This window comes from Bidens hawaiensis, unplaced genomic scaffold (assembly GCF_021521415.1).
Source record: "Bidens hawaiensis isolate Kalapana, Puna unplaced genomic scaffold, B.hawaiensis_p1.1 tig00021036_1, whole genome shotgun sequence".
NCBI lineage: Eukaryota > Viridiplantae > Streptophyta > Magnoliopsida > Asterales > Asteraceae > Bidens > Bidens hawaiensis.
In genome coordinates, this window is record NW_027493254.1 from 236452 (window position 1) to 262707 (window position 26256).

At 34.5% G+C, this 26256-nt stretch overlaps 1 protein-coding gene across 1 annotated transcript; it reads right to left on the reverse strand.

Annotated features, from left to right (window-relative positions):
• Positions 1 to 23467: 23467 nt before the first annotated feature.
• Positions 23468 to 25580, reverse strand: LOC143562575 (transcription factor bHLH30-like). Its single transcript, XM_077050338.1, has 2 exons — positions 25172 to 25580; positions 23468 to 23960 (listed from the first exon to the last, which is right to left on the reverse strand). The coding sequence occupies exons 1-2, from the start codon at positions 25487 to 25489 to the stop codon at positions 23538 to 23540; spliced, it is 741 nt and encodes a 246-aa protein (XP_076906453.1). The 5' UTR covers positions 25490 to 25580; the 3' UTR covers positions 23468 to 23537.
• Positions 25581 to 26256: the final 676 nt, after the last annotated feature.

Here is a 26256-nt window from a genome sequence, read left to right on the forward strand (position 1 = left end):
TAGTGCTATGTATCGAGCTCTTTCGAAGGTTGTTTATGAAGTTTATATTGAGTTTAGTGATTCGTTGATTAGCGAGTTATCTTTTATAAATCATTCATAGTTAGATTTTCGAATCGGTTTACTTTTGTTGTTTCAACCTCGCAGTCTATAACCGATTTTTCATAAACGTAATCGTTTCGTGAAAATTGAGACCATGGACATGTTGAGTTTATAATTTACACGTATTGTTTTGGTTATTTTGCTTAGTTCTATTTTTGCTCAATGTCTTATCCGAATCATTTTGTTATTCTGATTTCAATATTTCATCATTTTGACCAATGTTTTACTTTTATTTTGAAGTTTCAATTATTTATTCCTGATTTCAATGTTTTATCAATTTGAGACGAATGTTTCATTTTGATCTCGAAGTTTCAATTATTTATTTTGTGATTCTTAATTTCAATGTGGCCTTTAATTCACATTGATATTTCATTGAAAACTTTCAGTTGTTTTAAGACTCCAAGAAGTTAATTTATGCTAATATTTAAGTTTTGTTTACTATTCTCGAACCCAATGCTTTATCAACTTACATGTTTATATTTTGTAGCTCAATGCTATATTTATTTGCCCAATTATTCTCAATCTCATTATTTAATGTTCATGACTTAACTGTTTTCATTCGTCATTCTAATTATTTCATACTACTCAAAGAGTTTCACTCATTTCGTTATAAGTTTGATAACATCGTTTATATCATTTAAATTTCAACGATCTTAGTTATTTTGAACAAATATTTTCACTTATCATTGACCTCAAGGATTTGTTATTGTCAATTTTGATTTGTATAATTCATCATTCTTGATTTCCAAAGATTTCACATAAGAGCTTAGTGTATTTATTGTGTATGTTTTAAAACCCACACAATGGGATGAATTATGTGGACCATCCGATGATAAAGGTAATTATGGGTCGACACGTAATTATCCAAGTCCTCACATGGAAGACATAATAAGTTCTGTTGTGTTCAATAACTTGAAATCTGGGATGATTTTGAAAGATGGGACAAATGTAGTATGATAAAGACATGGTGGATACGCCGCTGGTACATCCTATATATAAGTGTCCTTGCCATATTCCCTGTGGCGTCATTCGGGTCATTCAAAGATCGACGTTATTGTTTTTATTTTATTTTGCATTTAAAAATTGTTAAAAATATTAAACAACTCCACGTAGTAGTTGTTTTCTTTTAAGAGTTTATATTTATTTTAATTTTGGGACGAAATTTCTAAAAGTTGTGAATCCTGTAACATTCGTTACTTTTAAAACCCGAAAACCCGACCCATTTCGAATTTTCAGTTTTGTTTACAAATAAATGTATAAGTATATTTGCATATATATATATATATGTTCTAAATTTTCCTTTCGTGTATTCGCCAATGTTTATCGTATTAGTATTCGTGAAACCAACCCGGATTATTGCTTCAATGTTTTCTTGTTAGCGTTTATTATTAATATAATATTCCCAACGATCGAAACCCACTATTCATTCGTTTTGTATTACTTTTGATCATCTTTTATTTATTTATTTACTTTATGCTTAAACAATTCACAAACTACTCGGGTATAATATAAACATTATCCAAGTATATTAAAGTTTTATTACGTTTCAAAGTTCGAGATTCGGTCCGTAAATTCCAGTTTATTTTATTTTCTAGTTTTGAAACATTACAAAGTATAAGGTCTAAGTTGAAACTATACTTTAATTCAGTTTTAAAAGAAATGCAAAGTTGAAGGGCCATTATATAATTAATTCAAAATATATTAAAAATAATAATAATATATTCAGAAAACCCAGGCCAACTCCCTCCCTTACCCACGTTTTTCCGGTGGCAAATTCCGGCCGCCGGAAAACGTCTCCGATGACCACCATTTGCACCGTAAAACTCGTTCTTTGACCAATTAACTTGTGTAACGCGTTTGACCATTGTCAATAAACAATAATCAACATTCTAATTATATTTTAACGCGTTAATCGTCGAACTAATTCGCGTAATCTTCGCCGGAAAATCCGCCATAAGCAATTAACACCGATTAACGAATTTCATCGCAATTACTAGTATAAATAGAACCTTCTTTCACAGCTAAACTCACACTTAACATCAAATATGCACTTAGAAGCCGTAATGAAGATTTTTTCGATCATTTTCCCGGCCGTCATCGTTCATATAAATTCCGGCAACACCTAAGGTAATTGTTACATGGTTTTAATTAGCAAACATCAACGAAATCAAACTCCTAACCTAATTTTAACGAACATCGAGCCGTTTAGTTGAATTGAATTCTAGGGTTTTCATGGGGAGGAAGATGAACTTGTGTGTTAATTTATATATTTATGTTTCTGGTCATTAAACAAAACATATGCTGGACCAATTGTTTGCGTCTTTAGCTTCTGAACGTGGAGACCCGGGTTCGAACCCGGCCCTAGACTTGGTTTTTGTTCATTTTTTTAGCTATTTCATGTTATTGTAAATCAAATAAATTAATATATTAAAAATCAAATAAAATCTTTTTGATTAAATAAACTTCTAATAAATAAATTTATCAATTATCTTTCAAAAACCAACCTTTTTATATCCGTTGGAGTCTCGTAAAATCCATTAAAAAAATAATATCTTTCTTTCGTTCGTTAAGACTCCATAACGCTAACATAATCATTTTCGGGATAAATCTATCATTAAAATCCGGGCTTTATAAATATTAAAATTTCTCATATTAATAATAAACTATTATTTAAAATAACATTTAAATAATACATACTATAATCCCTTCTCGTTAAGCCTTTCAAATTATTTCCATTAACTTCAATTCGTTAATATTAGTTTCGATAAACTTCAATTATTTAAATTCGTTAAACCGTTAGAAATTAGTTTAATACGTAAACTTTAACTCGTGCCTTGCAAATATGTTACTCCTCTTATTAATGTTATTAAATAATAGTAAACTATTAAAATTCCATTAAAGCATAAAAATATTATTAAAATAATAAAATACCATAAAATGCTAATAAAATATAATTAAAATAGTACATATCCCCAACAAATAATTAGCTTATTATCCCGATAGCTAGCCTTTAAATTTTCGTATTTGTTTATTTATAGTTCAAGATATTCAATTGCTTCGGTTTCGTTATTGTGCTTTCGGCTTATATGTCAAGTTGCCTTCGATTTCGAGGTGAGTTTCTCACAACCCCATTTTTAAACGTTTTCATATTTTGGGGTGGCCTATATATCCTACAAAACTTCAAGTATTTATGATTTCGTTTACAAACTACAATTCACTATATAGACCTGTGTGTTACTTGATTACTTGCTCAGAATTATTTGCTTAGTGGTTGCCTCAATAAGTATGATCATACGCTCCTCTTTGAACTCCGGTCCATTGTATCAAGTGAAAAAGGGCCTCATTATCCGAGTACGTTGGTTGTTACCAACTGGAAAGGACCTTACTTGCGCAATTACCCGAGTACGTTGGTTGATACCAACTGGAAGGACTTTACTTGCTCGTTTATCACTTGTCCATGAATTGTATGATTTTTACGTATTATATCAAACTGTGGGAACCTCACCAGCTATGTTCATAGCTGACTTTATTTTATACATATGTTACAGGTGTAAAGATGCGAGGATGAAAGTTAGAAGACACATAGCATGCCTATAGGATATTTAAAGAACACTTTATCTTTTGTTTATTTATTTGTTACAACTTGTATTATTTGATAAACTTGTGTTACATGAAGATTTAAATGAAATAATCTTATTATGGTCACCTAATAGTGTCACGTATGTTTGAGCAATCTGTACGTCACACTCAGGCGTTTCCGCTTTAGCCAGGGTGTTACAGATCATACCTTAATAACATCTGAGATGGTTGGAACCAGACCCAAATAATATCTGAGATGGTAGGGATTAGACCCTAATAATATTTGTGAGGATAGGGACCAGACTCTCATAACATATGAGAGGATAGGGACATGTCCCTTATAATATTTGAGATGGTAGGGAACAGACCATTATATTATATATGAGGCTATAGGGCGAAAGACTCTTAAATATGTAGAGATAGTTATGTATGTAATCTGAAAGTTAAAATGATAAAGTATGAAAGCATAAAGGTGCGTATGCATGCATGAAAGAAAAATAAACAGGTTAAGTATGTAATATGTATCTTCGGGTACTCATATGTAAGTATATGAATGTAATGTATGTTGTCTGATTAACTAGAACTCACTCAACATAGCTGGCTTTTAGTATGCACGCAGACAAATAGATTAAAGCAGCTGGCTTGAGGGAGACACGTGACATGAACTAAAGAGACTGACCTATGAAGAGGGATTGCTATGATGTTTTATTTATGATGTTCATGTTAAGACAGTTTGAATGCCTAAGACGAGGATTAATGTTTTGTAATATATTTTTCGAAGTTTTAATATTCCGAGAAAAGTTTTAATTCACTATGATATTTAAAACTGGGTTTATAAGTAAATCTAACGTCAAAGTAGGACACCCGGGCTCGAGGCCTTACACCTCCTATGAGAACTTAAGCGTTTAAGGGGTGTACATAAATAATTTGAACATACAATATCTAGCTTTCTTACAAATTATAATCGAAACTGCGGGTAGTAAAGAAACGTACGATTTCTATAGCTTCATAATATACGCAATGGAACTTTGTAAGCATGAACTTTATAGACAGGGCCGGCTTCGAGGAAGCAAAAAAAATTTTGAGCCGAAGACAAATTTTTTTTTTTGGCCTTAAATAAATGAAATATTTTATTGGGTTTAAACAATTTAATTTTGATACGGGCTTACTTGGTTATAATTTAGAACTTTTATATAAAAATAAGATTAAACATGTCTTAAATGAGACTAGAGCCCATAACATTTTGGTTGGAAGTAGCACCCCTTTGCCACTAGACCAAACTAGTGGTTACATAATTGAGTTTAAGCATTGAATATACATATTGTGTTAATAAAAATACATATAATTTTAAAAAAATTCGAAACTAGCAAGATATCAGACCTGTGACCCACCACACTTTATGGCCGGCCCTGTTTATAGAATCCATTACAAAAGAGCAATGAACTTTGTCCTTAGCATTATTGATATATTATCCAAATACATATCACGCACGTTTTAATATACGTATTGATATAAATAACAAAGAAAAATATTTGGAAAACAAAAGATCAATGAGGTAGGAAAATCCACCATGGGCCTCAAAAAGCTTGTTTTTGAAGTAATCATTGTAAGCTTATTAATCTATATATGATACATCTACCTACTACATGTTAGAGCATTCTTAACACATTCTCTAAAATTATGTAAGTGGAGTTTGCAAATTATAGTGTGAGATTTTAAGTAATTGTGAGTGTAAATTATAGGGTGAAGAGAGAAAATGTAGTATTTTTGTAAATTTGAGGAAACTTTGTTTGTCTTTATTTATTTTTTAATATTTGTTGAAGTAGTTGTGAGTAGGAGAGAGTGAAAATTATAATGATAAACGTATAAAAGTATTATTTAATTGAGCAATAAAGAGAAACATAGTATTTTTTAGTGTAATTATAAAGATAGGATGAGGGACGGGTCGGGAATCAAGATACTCATTCATTGTAAAGATCTTTGTCTACAAGATCATATGATTTAAGCAATTTCGTCAATACCTTTACACGTGAAAATCTAGTTCTCAAAGCAACCACACACACACTTGCAAGTTTCGCCCGGCCTATTCTTCTCAAGAAATCTCTTTTCTTCCCCCTGCCAAACATGACCAACTCCACTTCTACTTATTTGTAGAATTTTGTTTTGTAGTCTTGTCACATGCGGTTCTTTTGGTAGATTTAATTTGGACTTTAAACACAATACTTGGGTTGACCTTTATAACCAAACTTTGACATTTATTAATTTTCTGAGTTCATATTTCACAAAAATAAAATTAATTGATCACCCCAACATATATAGGCAAGTGAAAATTTCTTCATATTGTTAAAAATTAAATATACATGAAATAACACTGAAGAAACATGGAATGGATACGAGTCGGATCCATGTCGATGTTCCCTGGTTTTCGAGATGAATGAACCATGACTTCGTCATCTTCTCCGTGTGCACGAGATCTGCAATGAAAAAGTGGGGGAGTGGAGGTGACTGCTAAGAGTTTCCTTTTTTTACAGACATAAAAATATGTTGGAGCCAAGGGTTCAAAAGGAGATCCTTCAAATGAGAGTTGAAGACCCCTTATATAGGAACTCTATGGCTACCAATATAAAAACCTAACCATATTAGGTCAGGCCCGGCTAGGGGTTACTTCCACAAACCCCCAACCCAATGAACCTTAGTTAGTAGACAATAATAATGTAATAAATAAAATACATAATGTGATAAATGAGAGGTCATACCAAAGTTTGACGTACCCTACCCCTACAAACACGTTAAGAAAATAGGGGTTTACAAATCTAGAACACTAATTTAAAAACCTTTTCCTAGAATTCTAATTACAATAAAACAAACGCGAATATAGTTTCTTTATCACGTCTTCCAATTTCCACACCAAGTTGGATCCTTGTCGATACTTCCATTACACATTCACTTGATCGATCATTATTATTGATTTTTGTAATGTATTTGAGATCTAGCACTATTTGTATAGTTAACTCTTATTTTAAACGCTTAAAATGTAGTTTTGCCAAACATAAGATTTTTTATGTAATTAACTCTTTAATTTAACTCTTTTATATACATATACACTTGTGCATCTTTGTAACATCCTAAAAATTTTAATGATGAATAAAGAAAGTTATGTTTAGTGATTTCGCGTAATTAATTAGCATCGGGTAGGGAGCGGGTCTTGGACGTGGATTAATTGAGATGGGTTAAATAAGAATGGGATTTCAGGGATATAAATACCCCCAAAATCCCAAAAATATCTTCATTTACATCTATTTCTTCACACACTCAAAACACACACATTCTAACCGATCAAGATTCGAAGCCGAGACCCGAGATTTTGTTGATAGATCTGAGTTGGTAAGGTAAGAACAAATCCAACAAAGCTAATATTACTGAAAATGGTTAGGATTGGATGGGTTAACCGGACCCGAAACCCAAACTGCCCAAATCGGACCCCTAAAACGTCGATTTTAGGCCGATTTGATGGTTGGGATTTGTAGGCGCCGATCATACGATTCCGTGGGTACCAAAATCGAGTTATTTGGCTAAGAAACGAAGGATTTATGGGCAAACAGATCTGCAGCGCGATAACTTCGCCTGCAAGATTAAGTTCGCCTGATGAACTTCGCCTTCAAGCGTAACTTCGCCTTCAAGCGTAACTTCGCCTAAGGATAACTTCGCCTACGGCCAAGTTCGCCTAAGGATAACTTCGCCTACGGCCAAGTTCGCCTAAGGATAACTTCGCCTGAAGCCAAGTTCGCCTAAGGATAACTTCGCCTGAAGCCAAGTTCGCCTAAGGATAACTTCGCCTGAAGCCAAGTTCGCCCGAGGTTTAACTTCGCCTGAAGCCAAGTTCGCCCGAGGTTTAACTTCGCCTAAAGTGAAGTTCGTTTAGAAAATAAATTAAAAACCTAATGGAAAATGTGTTAAGGCAGTTAATGGAAATAAAAATTTTTCAAGCTGACCTGGCAGCTCGACCCCAGCCAGGGGCTCTGCCCCTTGGACCCTGCTAGGGGCTGCCGCCCCTAGACCCCGCTGCCAGGGGCGCTGCCCCCGGACCCCCGTTCGTTGTGGGTAGTAATTAAGACTAGAAAGATGTTATAAGTAGTGATAGTTAAATTGATATGTATACTTGTTATACAGTCAGCCGTGCACAACTGAAGAAAGGGATTACGATCAACGGAGAACGTAACCGTGTTCAGGTGAGTTTCTAGCCCCATTTATGTGTTACGTTTTCAGGGCTGTGTGCATACTCAATATGTTTGTTAATACACTTATCCTAAGAGATAAGTGTATGCCTTATGTGGATAATGTGAAATATATGAATGATTGCTTGATGGTACGTGAACGATCTTCGGATATTGCGCGTACTGTCAGGTTGTAACGCTATGTATAAGGTAAGTATGTTATGTATGTTTGTGTGTATGAACATGATAGAGATAATAGAAGAAAGAAATGATAATGTATGGTTGTATGGTTACGAAAAGGGTACCGAGCCCTAATAATACTCGAGGTATGATGTATGGTTGTATGGTAACGAAGAGGGAATCGAACCCTACTAATATTCGAGAACTAGGGAACCGAACCCTACTAATATTCGAGGAAGAAGGGTACCGAGCCCTAATAATACTCGAGGAAAGAGGGTACCGAGCCCTAATAATACTCGAGGAAAGAGGGTACCGAGCCCTAATAATACTCGAGGAATGTAGGGTGTAATGCTCTTTATAACATAAGATATGAAAGTAAGTTAATACAAAAGAAAGTAAGAAAGTATGAAAGTAAGGAAGTATGAATGTAAGAAAGTATGAAAGTATAAAAGTATGAATGAAAGAATATAATGTTATGTGAATGGTATGATTATGTGATTATCTAGAACTCACTCAGCGTAGCTGACTTTTAGTATGCACGCAGGCGAGTAGGATGAGGCAGCTCGCTTGAGGAGACACATGGCACTGAACAAGAATCTGGCATCTGAAGACTTATGATGTTTTAATTTAATGCTTTAATGTTGAAAGACAAAGGATGTTTTGAGACAAGTTATGAATTATGTAAAGTTTTATGAAAGTTTTATTTTCCGCGTAAATGTTTTAATTAACTCTGATATTTAGAACTGTGTTTATGAGTAAATCCAACACGAAAGTAGGGCTACCGGTAACGGGGCCTAACAATCTTCATATTTGGTTGTATCCATTATATACATGTTTGTCGAACCATATTCTATATCCATATTTATTAAGGTTTCTTAATGGCTATTTGGTAGTTGTAGGAATCCGTTCGCGTATAAAAATAAAACACTTTTAGTAAAATGATTACAATACAAGGAATCAAACCTATCTAGGAAAGCAAGCAAATTACAATACGAATTACACCGGAAATATCAAAATTACAATACAACTGAAATAAAATAATGCAAGAAAGGTGTAGAAGAAGAATGGTGTCGTGGTCTTTGTGGCCGAGGATCGTGTTTTACACAGGGCCCTTAAAAAAAATTCCGGGTCTCTCCCTGTTTTGTTTCCCAGGGTACAACGGCCTAACCAATATGTACTGCCGGGGAGGGCTCTAGCACCCGAATAGTACCTTAAAGAAAATGATGAAGATGATTAAGAATGTTGGATTTTTTTAGGGAGAAAGTTAGAGAAGACACAAGAGAGAATGTGTTATTTTTGTGTTTTTTTTATGTCTACAACCAAGGAGCTTTCTTGGTATTTATACTAGTAGAACGTTGAAACTATTTAACCATTATTATAGGAAAAAGTGAAACACCCAATCAACATTAACCAATTCAGTTAAGTTTTGATCAAAACTTAATGACATGTTGAATAGTCTTGACTAAATTAAAGGTGTTTCAACTAATCATATAAAATAAAAGAATTCACAATTAAAATATATTTTATTTACACAAAATTTTCCAACAGTAGTCCCTTAATGATTCTTTTGAAAGGCTGCATCTGAATCGGTTAGAGTTATAGTGTGTTTGGTTACTCCTCTTAATGACTCATGAAACCTAATCTAAAAAAATGTTTCAGAGACATGATGAATTATTCATAAACTACTGTTAATTAGTTAGACATCTTATTAGTTCAGAACAAAATTGTCATACAACCCCATAGGGTATGTTTGGTATAATGTAATGGAATGGATAAGGGAATGGAATGTGGAAATGGAATGGAGTAAGGAATGAAATGGACCATTACTATTTTATTGTCATGTTTTGTTACAATATAGGAATGGAATGATCATCCCTTTATTATTGTTATTGTTGTTGTTGTTGTTGTTATTATTATTATTATTATTATTATTACCATTTGTAATAGTAATAAATAATATTAATAATATGAATATTCGTATTAACTCATTTTTAAGACCTACGCGTTTCAAAGAGACCACTAAAGCGAATAAAAATAATTATAAAAATATTGAATCACAAATGCTTGTTATGAAGAGTTGACTTGTCAAATAATTTTAATTGATAATGCGATAATAACTCTAATATAATAATTGTTATATTATAATATAAGAAATAATGATAATATAACAAAATTAATAGCAATAATATAATAATCTGATAATGCAATAATAATTCTAATATAATAATAATTCTAATTTAATAATAATCATAATATTTTATTATTATTATTGTTGTTGTTGTTGTTGATTCAATTTCTTGAAAGAATGAAAAAAAACACCTACTCCTTAAAGAATGAAAATCCTATATTTAGAAGGAATTTCATTCATTATGGAGTGGCTCATTCCTTTACCACATGACAACCAAACATAGGGTATGTTTGGTTGGAGGTAATGGAATGGAAGAAGGAATGGAATGGACAAGGGAATGAAATTGACCATTCCATTCCTTTGTCTTGTTTGGTTAACCTATGGAAATGAAATAAATTATTACTTTATGTTGTTTGGTATCCTAAAAAAATGTATTATTGAAATAAAAATAATAAAAACACTCATATCTCAAAATAACTTTTTTTACAAAAAAAAAAATAAAATAAAAAAAATCACAATGGCGATGGTGGTGGTGTTAGCTCCGGCGACGAAAATGGTGGTGGCGGTGGCGACGGTGGAAATGGGGGGTGGCGGTGGTCAACCGGTGGTAGCATTGGTAGTGATGGCGATGGTAGGGTGTTGGTGATGGTCAGGCGGCGGCGGTGACAATGTTTTCGGTGGTTACAGCAACGATGGTGGCGATGGCAGTGGCGGTGGCGGTGGCGGAGGCGGTGGTGGTGGCGACAGTGGCGGTAAGGTGTCGGTGATGGCGATGGTAGTGGTAGTTGTTGTTAGGTGGTGATGGTGTTAATGAGAAAGTAGGGTGAAGGATGAATGGAATGAAAAAAAAGAAGGGGGGTAGGAAGGAATGGTTTTAATGGAATGGGATTCCATGTGTAATGGATGATTCCATTCCATTGAGCAACCAAACACCACTTTTTTCATTCCTACATAATAAATAATTCCATTCCCCCTATCATTCATGCATACCAAACGCTACCATAGTTTTTTACATTCCTTTGGAATGAACCTTCCATTCCGCCTCTCATTCTCTTCTACCAAACGCTACCTTAGTGTAACAACAGAGAATGTGCATTTTAAGAAGGGATAACTCTATAGAATAGTAACCAATTTTTAGGATTGTTCCAATTACGTCACTCATTGTTTATTTTTGTCTCAATTAGGTCACTCAAGCTACAAATAGTGTTCTAATTCTAGATATTTAACCTGAATAACAAGTCATTATGCCTACATGGCAATTCTTTTTGTTTTCTTTTAAATGCTTACATGTCATATTATGTTAATAATTTTTTTTAAATGTACCAGATTCATAAAGGGAAAATTTTCAAAATAGACCATTTAAGAAGAGAGAGTCTCAAAATAGGCCACAAGTTTCAAAACTTTCATTAATAATCCAACGAAATCCATCTCCGTCATGACATTTGGTTTCCCGCCGATGATTTTCATCCCCTAATGAAATAGTGACACGTGTAAAGATGTTGACCCCCTCCCATGGTATTTCAAAGGAAATCCATCTGACCCGTGTGATTTCAAACAAAAACAGTCTCCTCCGTGAGTTTTTTTAAAAAATCAAATCCACCTCATTCCACCACCACCACCACCACCTTCGCCGCCACTTGCCAAAAACCGGAGAAGACGACGGAACCATTGATTCACCACCACCGCTACTTGCCGGAAACCAGAGAAGACGACGTGATGAAGATATGTTGATGTTGGAAGACAATAGAGTTGATTCACCATGAAATGGAGGCTAGCACGAAGACAACGGTGGCTGAATATGTTGATGTTGGATGGTGAAGGCGATAGTGGCCGAATATGGTGATGCTGGATGGTGAATACGACGGTGGCCGGAGATGGTGAATGTGACAGTGGTTAGAGATAGTGTAGCCGACGATAAGCGGAGATGGTGATGTTGGATGCTGAAGGACGGAGATGGTGACAAAGATTAATCAGTATTATTTCAAAGAAATGAGGTGGTGGTGGTGAATCAATGGTGGATAGAGGTGAATTCAAACTTTTTCCAAATCTCACGGAGGAGATGGTTTTCAAGGAAATGGTTTTGGTATCAAAACTCACGGGTCAGACGGATTTGGCTTGAAATCTCACAGGTCAGACGGATTTGGCTTGAAATCTCACATATTTGACACGACCCCAAATATCACGGGTCAGACAGATTTGGCTTGAAATCTCACGGGTCAATGGATCATTAAGGGATTTTTCAAAATTTTTAGCCTAAATTAAAAATCTCTCCCCTTACTTGACCTATTTTGAGAATTTTCCCATTCATAAATTATCATCCAACTTTGGGAAGTCCCATTCATAAATCATCATCCAACTTTGATTTGAACAAAGAAAATAGAAACTTAAAAAAACTGTATCTCTGCTTCATCTTCAATCCCGCCGGAATAGGTACCGTGCATATCCCAAACCCTAACCCTGCACTCAGAGCTCGTCCACAATAGCCTCTCGTCCCCTGTACCCTCCAATGGAAACGCCCAATTTGTGTTTCCTGAAGCAGACGGATTCGAGACTCTCCGGTTGGCTGGAATAATTAAACGTCCTACGGTCTCCCCCAGCTACCTATAAACTCCGTTAATGCTGGTTTGGCTTTATTGTTCTTTTCGTCTACCGTAAATATCATATATTACATCTTGTAATCCAACCTATTTCCGCCTACATGAATTAGAGATTTATCGCAACCAGTAGCACCACCACCGACGATGAGTTCAACGGAATTAACTCAAAGGCTGGTCGACGGTGATTTCAACATGAGAAAAGGTGTCATCAACGGTATGGTGCCTGACCGCCACAAGTTTGGTGTTGCGACAACAACAAAAAATGACAATACTTAGGGGGTGTTTGGGATTGCTTATTTTCACCAACTTATAACTTAATAAATTTTTGAAAAGTAATAAGGTATTTGCGATTGCTTATATTATGAGAGGAAAATTTTCATAAAATATACTGTTGTAACTTATTAACTTAATGAAAAGTTATATGAAGGTAAAATAAGGAATTCCAATCACATTTGGGATTCCTTATTTTACCTCCTTATACCTTATAGGCTATAAGTTATAAGATATTTGGAAAAGTTAGGTTTTGTGAGTGTATAAATCATAAGTTATAAGTTATTGTGACTTATATAAGTCACAAGGAGGTAAAATAAGGAATCCCAAACACCCCCTTAATATAATTTTACTTTATAAATTGGATGTTGCTTAATGGTAGAGCACTCACTTTACTAGTGAAATGTAGGGGATTCAAACCTCACTATCATCAATTTATATGAGAGATATGAGAGATGACCCTGGCTTGCCAGGGTTCGAGTCCTGATCTCACCCGGTTTTACCGGCTCCTCCCTGTCGTGCCGTTTGGCGGGCGTGGGGATCGAGTTTTATCTGGGGAATCCCTCAATAGGTGGACTGCTAGGGCTCCGTCCGTCCGGACTCGTGGCCGGCTTGGGCTACCTTTAGCCAATGGTGGCCGCGTACAGAGTACCCGACGTTACTTAGTTGGTCGTTTCAAAAAAATATATATAATTTTACTTTATGTGTTTGATAAATTTTGTGTCAATATAAGAAAATTAAATACTCAATGCGTGGCAACCTGTTATACAAGTTACATACCTAGGATTATAACATTAATTGAAACCTAAATGACTTAATTAAGAAAAAAAAATAACGAGTGACTTAATTAGAACATTTCTTGAATGCCATCAAGGATTAGATGATATTGAAATTTGTGATAATATTTGAATTAACGTGGTTTGGGATTTATTTATTAGCATTCATTGGTTTTTAATTAATATTTGAAATGAACAAGTTTGCATTAAAAAAAATGTGAATATGAAATGACACTCCTATTTCAAGATGGGTTGATACATTATAGTTTTTCTCCTTATAATTTGCGAGATTCACAAAATTTTAACCATATATTTTGAGATTTACAATATCTTTATGAAAGATTTTTTGTTAAGGTTTAAAACCTTTAACTCGAATAAATACTATTAAGGGGGCCAAGTTGCATTTGGAAAACAATTCGATGGTGGGTGTCCACATAAATTTTTAAACTGAAAACTATTGCTTTTTCGCTTCTATCTAATTATGTTATTTTAGAAAACATAACACAATCAAATGAACCTAAATTTTTTAACATTTATCAACGTGCTTCAGGTAATTTATTTTATAATAAAACATTATTCAAGAGAACTATGAGTTTTCATGATAAGAGCTACGGTGTATGCTAAGGAAGTAATTTTCAACCACTCAGATACCTGAATCCGTTTAATATCTTGTTAAAAGGTAGTCAATTCATTAGCAAACTTGATTTTGGTTTATTAGCAAACTTGAGTTTGGTTTGATAACTTGAAATATTGTTTGTAATATACTTGAAGATAGAGGACGGGACCGGACAACTGATAATTAAGAGGACTAGATATAAAAGTTGCAGTAAAGTTGAGGGGCTATTAAGTGAAGTTGCTGGATGATAAGAGACTAGAAGTGCAATACTTAAAGAAATGAAAACGTTTAAAAGGATTAAGCCGTGGAATATTGATAGTGTGGCTTCCTCTCAATGTTGTTTCTTGTTTGCTCTTATTTTCTTGATCAGTTCGTCAATGAATCTAGGGCCCGTTCATAAGTTTCTCTAGATTGTTAGGTGATTCTTGTTTTTTAATATGGGTGTTCGTTTGAGAGATTGTTTTGTAACTGTTTCTTTGTTTTTGGACACATTGTATCTCATCGCTTTGGTGAAGATTTAGTTTAGGAATTAATCACATATTCGCAATTGAATCTGTAAATACGTTATTCTAATTCTTGTTCTTGAGTTTGAGTTTAATTTAATCCGATTCATGTTTGTGACATATATGATAATATAATATGACATGATTGCGTCAGAATGAAAATAATTTTTACCTCTAAATGTCGTTAGTTTATATCAAAACACTTAAGGTCATAAGGTGTGAGTTTTGGCAAAAGTCTACACATGTTGTAATGTGATGATGCATCCTCCAACCACGAGGTGCACAATATAAGGTTTCATTTTTACTTTTTAACAACTAACAAATAAAGCCCGGCTACTGGGTGTAACCCAATAGCAAAAGGCGACTTCATATGCCTTCAATCGCATACATCAATAGTAGGCTAGTAGCACAATCTCACTATATCCTGTTCTGGGGAAAACCTACTGTCAGAAGGCCAACAATGATAAAACCCGGTTGGGATCATGTTATAACTTGAGACATTGCATTCTCTGACCCAAATCGTCACTTTCTCTCAAATATCAGTTAAGCTAAAACTCATTGCCCAATATAAGGTTTTATAAGCCATGAAGATTAACTCGATATTCTTTTATTTCCTTAAATATCAAATGAATTATCAAGTTCATCCCTCTAACTTTTGCATATCTAGACTTTTTTACACTTGTGCCAATGGTTATAGCAACATAACACGGATGCAGATATTTAAGTACAAAAGATATTTGTTCTTTCTTTCTTTCTTTCGGCATAGACTTACTTTCCCTTTTTCTATTGGCCACTAAGTATCCAAGATACGGTATTACTCAGAATATCCTCCATTATCATTGACTTCTTTCCAAGTTAATGGTTGTGATTGCAACCAAGAGACACCCTTGAATCAAGTCTTGGATGCAACTTCTTTTGGAATGGCTAACACACATTCTAAGGGTAAGGGCCACCATTTAACCTGCCTTAATACCAGTGGTATACCCATAAATTTGTTTTGTGGTTGTCGGAATTTTTGATGTTTGGATGTCTATCAAGAGGGATTTATTGTTAGGCCGTGCCATTAAATTGTTTACATGGTTGAGTCAGGTCAACAAAATATTTTGGGTCTTTTAGTGTAGATACAAAAATTAACAACTAATAATTTACATTTATCAACTAAATAATAAACGAACAAAGTGAGCACTTATTGTCATAATAAATCCTATAGATACTTGTAATAAAAGCATGTGTGCCACATCCCAAATCCGAACATACAACATTTGTTGGATTTACAGATCACACAATGGAATTTTGATAATATTGTTGTACTCGGGATGCCCAAGACACATATTATTATTGATGTGGCTAGTACGTTGTGATTCAAGTCGGGTCATATCTAATAACAAGCTAGACAAACACCAACAATATTTGTTTATATATGATATGTGCATAACAAATAAGTATTAACACTTGAGTTATCTAGAAAGGGGTTTCTAAATACAATGTACTTGTGTAGTGAATAAATCATATGGATGATTTATATTTTAAGAGAGAACATTCCATAGTGTTATTTAAGATGGTTAAATAACAATATATGAAAAATGGTTATATTGCATGTTACATATAATGTGTTATGTTTATTATGGAATAAATTATAACATATATATATGTATAAAAGGAAAGTTGTATAAAAATAATAATAATAATAAGAACCAAGAAGGAAGGGACCGCCCCCCCTTCTCTTCCACTTCTATTATTTTCTCTTCCACTTCTATTATTTTATTATTATTTACACCTTAGTGGAGACATGCATAGCTTCCTATTGGTTCCTTGGGGTGGTGCCTTATTTTGAAAGACTACTTGTTTTTTTTCATTGATTTCTCTCTAAACATACAACACATACACAACACAAGTAACAAAAAGCAATAGAGGAAAAATCCTTTCAACTCTTCTTTCTCTCTTGGTGATTTCGGCCAAAGGAAGGAGCAAGAAGGAAGTGCTTTCAAGTGTAAAATCCTAGCTTAATCAAGGTGTATTATCGGAGGCTTGGGGTATGCAAGCTTGAGGACCTTCCCTTTGTAGTTCTTGCCTTCCATCCATCATCTCCTTCACCCGGATTTGATTCTCTTGAAAAGTAGCTTTAACATGCATGTACTTTTAGTGACATACATGTGTTTGATAGTATGTATTTCGTATTTGGATCCGGGCTTGGGTTTTGCATGTGTAAAATTGGTTTTATACATATCAAATTAACAAGATTTAAAACTAATTTCCGCTGTGTTTTCATAAAAATGGGATTTTATGACTTTGATAACCTTGTTAAAACCCAACAATGGCATCAAGAGCCGCTTATACGGATGCACGCTTCAATAGACCCAAAAATTTTCGAGTTTATGGTGGGGTTTTACCATATGGCCGAAAATTTTAGGGGTTTTGGTTACCCCACGGTTTTTCAAGGTTATACTTTACATGCATGTGGTAATCTTGAAAAACTAAGTCATTTGGATGATTAATTGTGTTGTTTGGACAAAACCCAAAACTTTCGGTTTTGTCAAGTTTGGCCGAAATTTTCAAGGGTCAAGGGGAACCATTTTGGGTCTTGTATTATTGCATATTTGGATATGTAATAGATGTTCATAACCTAGTCATGGCTTTGTGTTTGGTTGAATGTTTGTGTTGTTATGTTTGTTCATTAAATATGGTTGTAATATTTATTTGGGTTTGTAATCTATTTATTCTTTCAATTGGTTTGTAATAATAAGTAGATTAGGAGCATTTCTTTTACTAGAAAAATGTATTAGGATATGTTTTGTAAAAGTAGATGTAAGGAACAGAGCTCAAATAAAATGATGGAGACCACAACACGGGGGTGAACACTTGGAGCATTTGGATGCGGGATCAAGTGGAAGTTCACCGACACAAGCTCATGTCCTTTTGGGTCCCTTAGGAGAGACTTTTTGACACACTTGTCTTCGGTCAACAAGTATGGTCAACATTAGGAGGCTATGGTTATGAACTTGTGGTTGTATGTTTTATATTTGCATGATTGATTTACTTTTGTTTGTGTTATTGCAATGTGGTTTGCTAAACAACTTAAAATCAACAACTAGCATAAAATTGGTTCCTTAGAAATCATTAGGTAATAAAAATGGGTTTTATTAAAGGCTAATGATTTCATAATAAAATGGGTTTTATTAACAGGAACTTTGAAAATGAGTTTTTCAACTAAGTACCATACATTTGAATGTATGCAAATGAAAGGTACATAAAAAGTTTTCCAATCTAGAATTTTGAAAACTAAAATCCCTTTTATAAAATAAGTTGAACACCACCCTTTTATACGACACTCAAATCACTTGGGAACTCGGTGTGGGACAAAGGTCACCTAACCGCATTAGAGGAAACTTGTGAGTTTGAGGTGGGTTTGCCATATTTGTGGGATAAAGGTCACCTAACCACTTGTATGTGTAAACTCACACGTGTGTGTAAGTAGGACGACTTAAATTGGAAACCATGTGATGTAATAGGGTCACCGAAACATGGCGTACAATGGTGTTGATGGGATTAAACATGCCAACTAAGCATGAGATGCTTAACATATCCCATAAAACTAGAAGTTGCAAAGGGTTGCAATCGTCAAACGTTGACTACCTTGTTAATTTAAATAGTGGGATAAAGGTCACTTAACTACTATTTGAATGTAACGTTGGGTTCTAGATTTTAATCATTAATTGTCTTGGAGACAAAAAAGGTATTAACGATTAAAATAATTGATATCGAAAATACTAAAATTGAGCTTTGTTATGTTTGTAGATGGCCGCAATCAACAATCCACCTAACGTTATTATTCCACCCGTTAATAACCTATCACTAAGATCCATTCTCGATAAGGATCGTCTAAACTATACCAACTTTATGGATTAGTATAGAAACTTAAAATCGTTCTCAAGCAAGAAAAGAAATACTACGTATTAGAGGATCCTATTCTCGATGAACCTAGCATTGACGATGCCGAAGACCATAACAATTGGGTTAAGCACAATGAGGATTCGGTGCAAGTTTCTTGCCTCATGTTGGGAACTATGATTCCCGAGATTCAAAAGGATTTTGAACTTCATGGGGCATACGACATGATCACCCAACTTAAGGAAATGTTCCTTACACAAGCTAGGGTGGAACGCTTCGAAACGGTTCGAGCGCTTCATGCATGTCGTATGGAGGAAACCCAATCGGTCTCATCTTATGTACTTAAGATGAAAAGCCACATTGATCATCTCGGGCGCCTTAATTGTCGCGTCTCAAACGAGTTAGCCAATGATTTGATCCTAAATGGCTTAACTAAAAGGTTTGAGACATTTGCTATGAATTATAACATGAATGGTTGGGACAAGAGCATTGGTGAGCTTCATGCAATGCTCAAAACGGCCGAGACGGGAATGGGTAAAAAGGTTTTTCCCGTTCTCACGATCAATGAGGGAGGCAATAAGAAAAGGCATCACCCGGAACCCAAGGCAAAGGTTGCCAAAGGTAAGGGACAAGTCAAGGGCAAGTTCAAGGGAAAGGCAAAAGTGGAACCACCCAAACCAAAGAAGCTAAAGGTTAGCTCGGAGGATCCGTGCTTTGGATGTGAGGAGATTGGGCATTGGATGAGGAATTATCCAACCCGTCTCAAAGAGTTGAAAGCTAAGAGGGATGCGGGGCAAACCTCGGGTACAACTTTCATGATTCATATTGATCTTAATCTTATTTCCTCTAACACATGGGTATTGGATACCAGATGTGGAACTCATATTTGCAATTCATTGCAAGGGTTCAAGGGAAATAAAGGATTCAAGAAAGGAGATATTAGTCTTTTCATGGGCAACGGAGCAAAGGTTGTTGTCGAAGCCCGAGGAGACTACACATTGAACCTTCCAAATGGTTTGGAAGTTATTTTGAAAAATATTTTGTATGTTCCTAATTTGACTAGGAACATTATCTCCGTATCTTTGTTAAGACAATATGGGTATGATTTTAAATTTGTGGACAATGGTATTTGTGTGTTTCATGAATAATGTCTTTTATTTTAAAGCAATGCCGTCTAATGGCATTTATGAATTAGTTCATGATAACACATCCTATGATAACATGCTGTACCAATCAAGCACCAAGAAACTCAAAATGGATATGAGTAAGACTTATCTTTGGCATTGTCGCCTTGGTCACATAAACAAAGACCGTATACATACACTTCAAAAGAATGGTCTTTTGGAATCAAGCGAAGATGATTCATTTGATAAGTGTGAGCCTTAGGACTTCGATATTTTAGTGATTGGATATGATCGAATTTTGTATTTGGATATCGGAACAATTGTTATTTTGACTCATTCATATGATTATGGTTTATGATTATGACATTTTGAGTTATGTTCCATTTTAGCATGTTTAAGTCTATGAATAAGTTACTTATTCTAAATGTCCAACAAATATGAAGGTAAGATTATTATAAACTTGGATTGGTGGATATTCATGGGATATGAATATAGAGCAAGGGTTGCTGCCAAGGTTCATAGATATTTATGGGTTATAAATATTGGACTGGCCCGCTCTCAAATGTTACTACATGGAATCTTTGTGATTGATCATAAGTAAATTTGAGTAAAGGCGAATATCATAGTATCCTCCGACCTGAGATACATATTGGGTCTTGATATTCACCAAGTATTATACTTTGACTTAGTACTTCGCTGCTCTGAAACATGACAGTACATAAGGCTAAGATCAGGTCTGGTACAAGGTGATTGTGAGAGACGTATGTAGTCAAGAGGGGATTTGTCCCTCTTATTCGTTGAGAGTGAGATGTCTAAGGCCTGAAAAGTTAAATCAACAGAGAATGATCACTCTGTGTCTCTGGATTTGACATTACATCTGTGGCAAAAGGATAAATGATAGATGTACCTATATCATTTCAAGTAAGGGACTTGAAGGGGATGATGTTATTGAATGGCACTTCGTCATGCGTATTAGGGGTAGTAAACCGTAGTTAGGCGGTATTTGCTACTTGCATCAATCTTCTATGTATCTTGTGCAAGTGGGAGATTGTTGGACTCGGTATGCCCAAGACACATATTATTATTGATGTGGCTAGTACGTTGTGATCCAAGTCGGGTCATACCCAATAACAAGCTAGACAAACACCAACAATATTTGTTTATATATGATATGTTCATAACAAATAAGATTAACACTTGAGTTATTTAGAAAGGGGTTTCTAAATACAATGTACTTGTGTAGTGAATAAATCATATGGATGATTTATATTTTAAGAGAGAACATTCCATAGTGTTATTTAAGATGGTTAAATAACAATATGTGAAAAATGGTTATATTGCATGTTACATATAATGTGTTATGTTTATTATGGAATAAATTATAGCATATATATATGTATAAAAGGAAAGTTGTATAAAAATAATAATAATAAGAACCAAGAAGGAAGGGGCCGCCCCCCCACCCCCCTTTCTCTTCCACTTCTATTATTTTATTATTATTTACACCTTAGTGGAGACATGCATAGCTTCCTATTGGTTCCTTGGGGTGGTGCCTTATTTTGAAAGACTACTTGTTTTTTTTTCATTGATTTCTCTCTAAACATACAACACATACACAACACAAGTAACAAAAAGCAATAGAGGAAAAATCCTTTCAACTCTTCTTTCTCTCTTGGTGATTTTGGCCAAAGGAAGGAGCAAGAAGGAAGTGCTTTCAAGTGTAAAATCCTAGCTTAATCAAGGTGTATTGTCGGAGGCTTGGGGTATGCAAGCTTGAGGACCTTCCCTTTGAAGTTCTTGCGTTCCATCCATCCTCTCCTTCACCCGGATTTGATTCTCTTGAAAGGTAGCTCTAACATGCATGTACTTTTAGTGACATGCATGTGTTTGATAGTATGTATTTCGTATTTGGATCCGGGCTTGGGTTTTGCATGTGTAAAATTGGTTTTATACATATCAAATTAACAAGATTTAAAACTAATTTCCGCTACATTTTTCATAAAAATGGAATTTTATGACTTTGATAATTTTGTTAAAACCCAACAAATATTTCATAATTTCAATACAAATTAAGACTTTGCAATAGCAAGAGCAACCACATTGGGCTACATTCCCCAAAGTCCAATCCCATGTGTCATCTTACAAACTTAGATGGAACCAAACTCGACAATTATGGAGGATTCCGAATTGTTGCAGGTTTGCCACTGCAAACTTGGAGTATGGGTCCCCCACTCTCTCATGCACACTCATATTATATAATACACACGCACACACACATATATATATATATGGTTTAGATCAAATACAAATAAAATTAATGTGCTAAACGTGACAATCAAGTAGAGTAATTATGTAATCACACTATAGAGAAATTACGTAATTACTCTATGGTGTAATTACATAATTACTCTACTTGATTCTCTTGCTTAGTACGTTAATTTCATTTGTACGTTAACCCTCCCCTATATATATATATATAATATTTTTTTAATAGGGTTTGTAAAGGTTTGTTGTTGTGAAAGAAAAGTGGAATTTTTGAGAAAAGTTTGAAATATGACGTGACGATTTGCTTGAGTTTATTGTTGTGGATGCTCTAAGCTCTAATACTGGATGTGCTACTGCCTGGTCAGCTAGCCTAGAAATGTCCTGAAACATCAACCATATATGCTCACCCTTAAACGCATGCTAACACTTATCAGCTTTCATTGGTGAGTCCATAATTTCACTTCAAATTAAATTTTACATATATTTTTTTTTCTGGTTTAACGGTATCACCACAATACAGTATCGATTTTTTTTTTGTGTGTATTTCACGTTCCGACTTTGTTATTATTTTCTATGTTTTACTTCATATGTTTATTAAACTTATGTTTTATGTAACAATATAAATTTTATAAATTTTATGAGTTAACACACTGCAATGCAAATGTTGGAAGAATCATATGATCTATTGATACACATACATACATCGGTTTAACGCTGCAACATCGGTTTAACGCTGCAACGAACGGGTCCTTAGAAATTAATAATTAATACCATACTAATAATAACCAACAAACTTTACATAAAAAATGCTAAGTTTTGAAAAGTAAAGAAAGACAATTAAAAATATCACCAACAATACATAGAAAAAGAAAAGTAACTGATAAAATTATTAAAATGTAACGAAGAAGAGATTATTTTTAGGCACCCTAACGAGTTCCTCATTGCCTTGTGCAAAAGTATTTTCGAACTTGAGTTCGGTTCATCAAATAGGCCGATTGGGCCCAAAGCCCAATAAAAAATAGCCATCAAATGACAAGTGATAACATCATCTAGTATCAGCATCTTAAATCTTACTATTGGTCTTTCACTCTTTCCATAATATACAAGATACAGTCAAAAACATCATAAAACCTCTCTTGCAAACATGTAACACCACTTCAAAAAGAAAGACCTCTACTTGACATTTTCATCAACAAATATGTAACCTTATTCAATTCAACACCACAAACAAAGAAAACTTTATACAGACTTCAAATTTCACCAGGGAAAAAGCATGTGAAACTAAAGTCGAACTCGGGTCAAAGACAGTACCTCCTCCGCTTGTTAGGAAGCATTGTTCTTGGGGAGTAATCAAGCGATATCGACCCTTTTTCTATAACAGAAGTAAGTGCTTCACGAACCGAACTAAGTAGCTTTTCATCGGCTGTGAAATAAAAAACAATCTTCATATGGTCTCCAAGAGTTGAGAATTCTGCCCTTTCAATGTTGACTTTAAGGTCACCAAGAGCTCGTCTTATATCGGTCAGGAGCTCGGGCCGGTGCTTGCAACAGACAGATGCATGAAAAGTCAAACTTCCGTTGACTGCAGCGTGATCAATCTTTTCAATTTTGACTTCTTCGATGTCTTCTGGCATGACTAGACCTAAACTGGCTTGTTTTGCGTTTATTTGAAGCTGTTTTACTTGGCGGATAACTTCGGCGAGTAACGTGGCTTTGTCCATCTAGTAAATTAACATAAAATCTTAGCGTCCATTTTAAAAGCTGGCCAGGTTTTAACTACATAATTAAATTATGATATTGAATGGGTTGTATTTCAGTTATGGTATTGAAGGTAGCAACTCATCTGATTTGAGTTCAAAATAAAATATGATTGACCAAAAAAGTCAACTTATACCTCCTTTCCTTATATGATTGTTTATAGATGTTCAAGTACCAAATGTGTTAAACTTAGGTTGCTTCTTTTAAATTGTATCACACAAATAAATTATGATGTTAACCATTTTTATGATATTAAAGTTGACCGTATATTTTATTACAGTAATTGTTATATACAAGATTTTATCACTGACGCCCAAATATTAAAAACTAAAGAAAGCCGCCCCTCCATTACAAGTGTCATGTTGTAATCCATGGTACTTATCAACTCTAATTTTCTAACTAGAAATCTGTAATAAAAAAAAGGAGATGTCACAATTTTCACAAGACAAAAACACTGAAAGAGAACTCTGTGTTTATAAATGAAGATCAACATCACTAATTTCCGCCACCATTTAATTTTTAATGCGTTATGAAAATGACACAAATGCAAGCAATGGAGCAGGTCAAAGAGATGACAATAACATTGAAAATGACATGTAAGTAGTTCTAAACTTCTAATTAACAAATAAGTTCCACCAATTAACTTAAGTTCTTGGTTTTTAGTTGCTATCACTTAAAAATCATATCTTCACAAAAAGTCAGCCTTGATGATCTCCCATGGTTGTTATAGGGTCCGAGTCAAAACTACCAAAACACGGTTGACTTTCATCTTTTAGACGTTTATAACGTATGACAACCAAAATTTTCAATAAAACCTTAAATCATGTACTGTGAGTTGTGTGACTATATGTGTTTGATCAAATTACTGAATTATACCAAACTTCTTGTATTTATATTCTAAAAATGGCTATAAGTTCATGTCTTTAAAGCATCTAAATGCCAAGAAGTAGCACATTTTAACCAAATCATGCATATGACATAACTTATATACTTAGTAAAGATTTCTTTTTCCCATAAGATTCTCTATCAAAACCGTTCAAAAGATCAAAATAATACCAAACAAGTAGTAAATTTAAAGGTAAAAACAAACACAAACACAAAAACTATAGCAGAAACATGGTGATAAATCAACATTTATGATCAAATTAAATATAGAAAGGGATCATAGACAAACCTTATCGGTGCAGGGCACAAGACCGCGAAGCGTGTCAAGATGCTTATTAATCCTTTCTCTTCTCCTTCTTTCAGCCTCACTATGACTCTTCAAAGCAGCCAAAGCTTTCTCATCACACATTAATCCAGCTCTCTTTCCAGCCACTTTACTTTCAGCCTTTACAAGCTCATTCTTGTTATCATCCAACACCAATGATTGAGAGGATTTCATCAACAACCCATCATCATCCCCACTAAACCCACCTAAACCCATAAAAGATCCATCATCCCCAATGGATCCCAAGTCCATAATCTCATGATCCCAATCATAAAAATCCATTCTTGAGAATACCCTTTATAGCTATACGTATATTCTTTATTGTACTAAGTGTATATGTGTGTGATTGTGAGCAATAAACAGAAACGAAGTAAGAAAAAGACGATCTAAGGGTCGAGACCAGGCGGACGGATGGTGGGTGCAAACCAAAAAGAAACCATAAATCCAATGAGTTTATTAATCAAGAGAGATGAAGATGATTCAGTTTTTGAACTGGTGATCATATTTTCTTCCATTAGAAGGTAAAAGACAAGATGGTTTGATTATAGAGAGGATCTTATTGAGAAAACATCCACATTTTCTTCTTGATGGTCTTGAAGTTGAGCATTTCGATGAGTTGAGTTGAATCGAGATGATGATGATGATGAATATAGAAAGATGGATTCAAGAATCTAAGGTTGGAGGGTGTGTTAGGAAAGAGACAAAGGTGACAGGGTGGTTTGAAATGATATCAGGGAAGCACACAAATGACAAATATTGTTGCTTCTTTGGCTTTATATGATGCAGCCTGACACCAAGTCAAAAGCCGCCCAAGTTGCTTACTAAACAGACATTTCAACCAATTAGAGGTATGCCGAGCCCATGTCATATTATTTTTTATTTGGTTTGTGTTTCTACTCTAGCAGGTCGACTATTTATATAGCCAAAAATGTCAAATGGAACGTCACAATGAAGATTTATTGTTGTCTACTGGTCTTTACGCCTTGTTGAATTTTTAAGGTGTTCAAACGTAAGGGGTAAATGGAATGGACGTTTTGTGAATAGTTGGC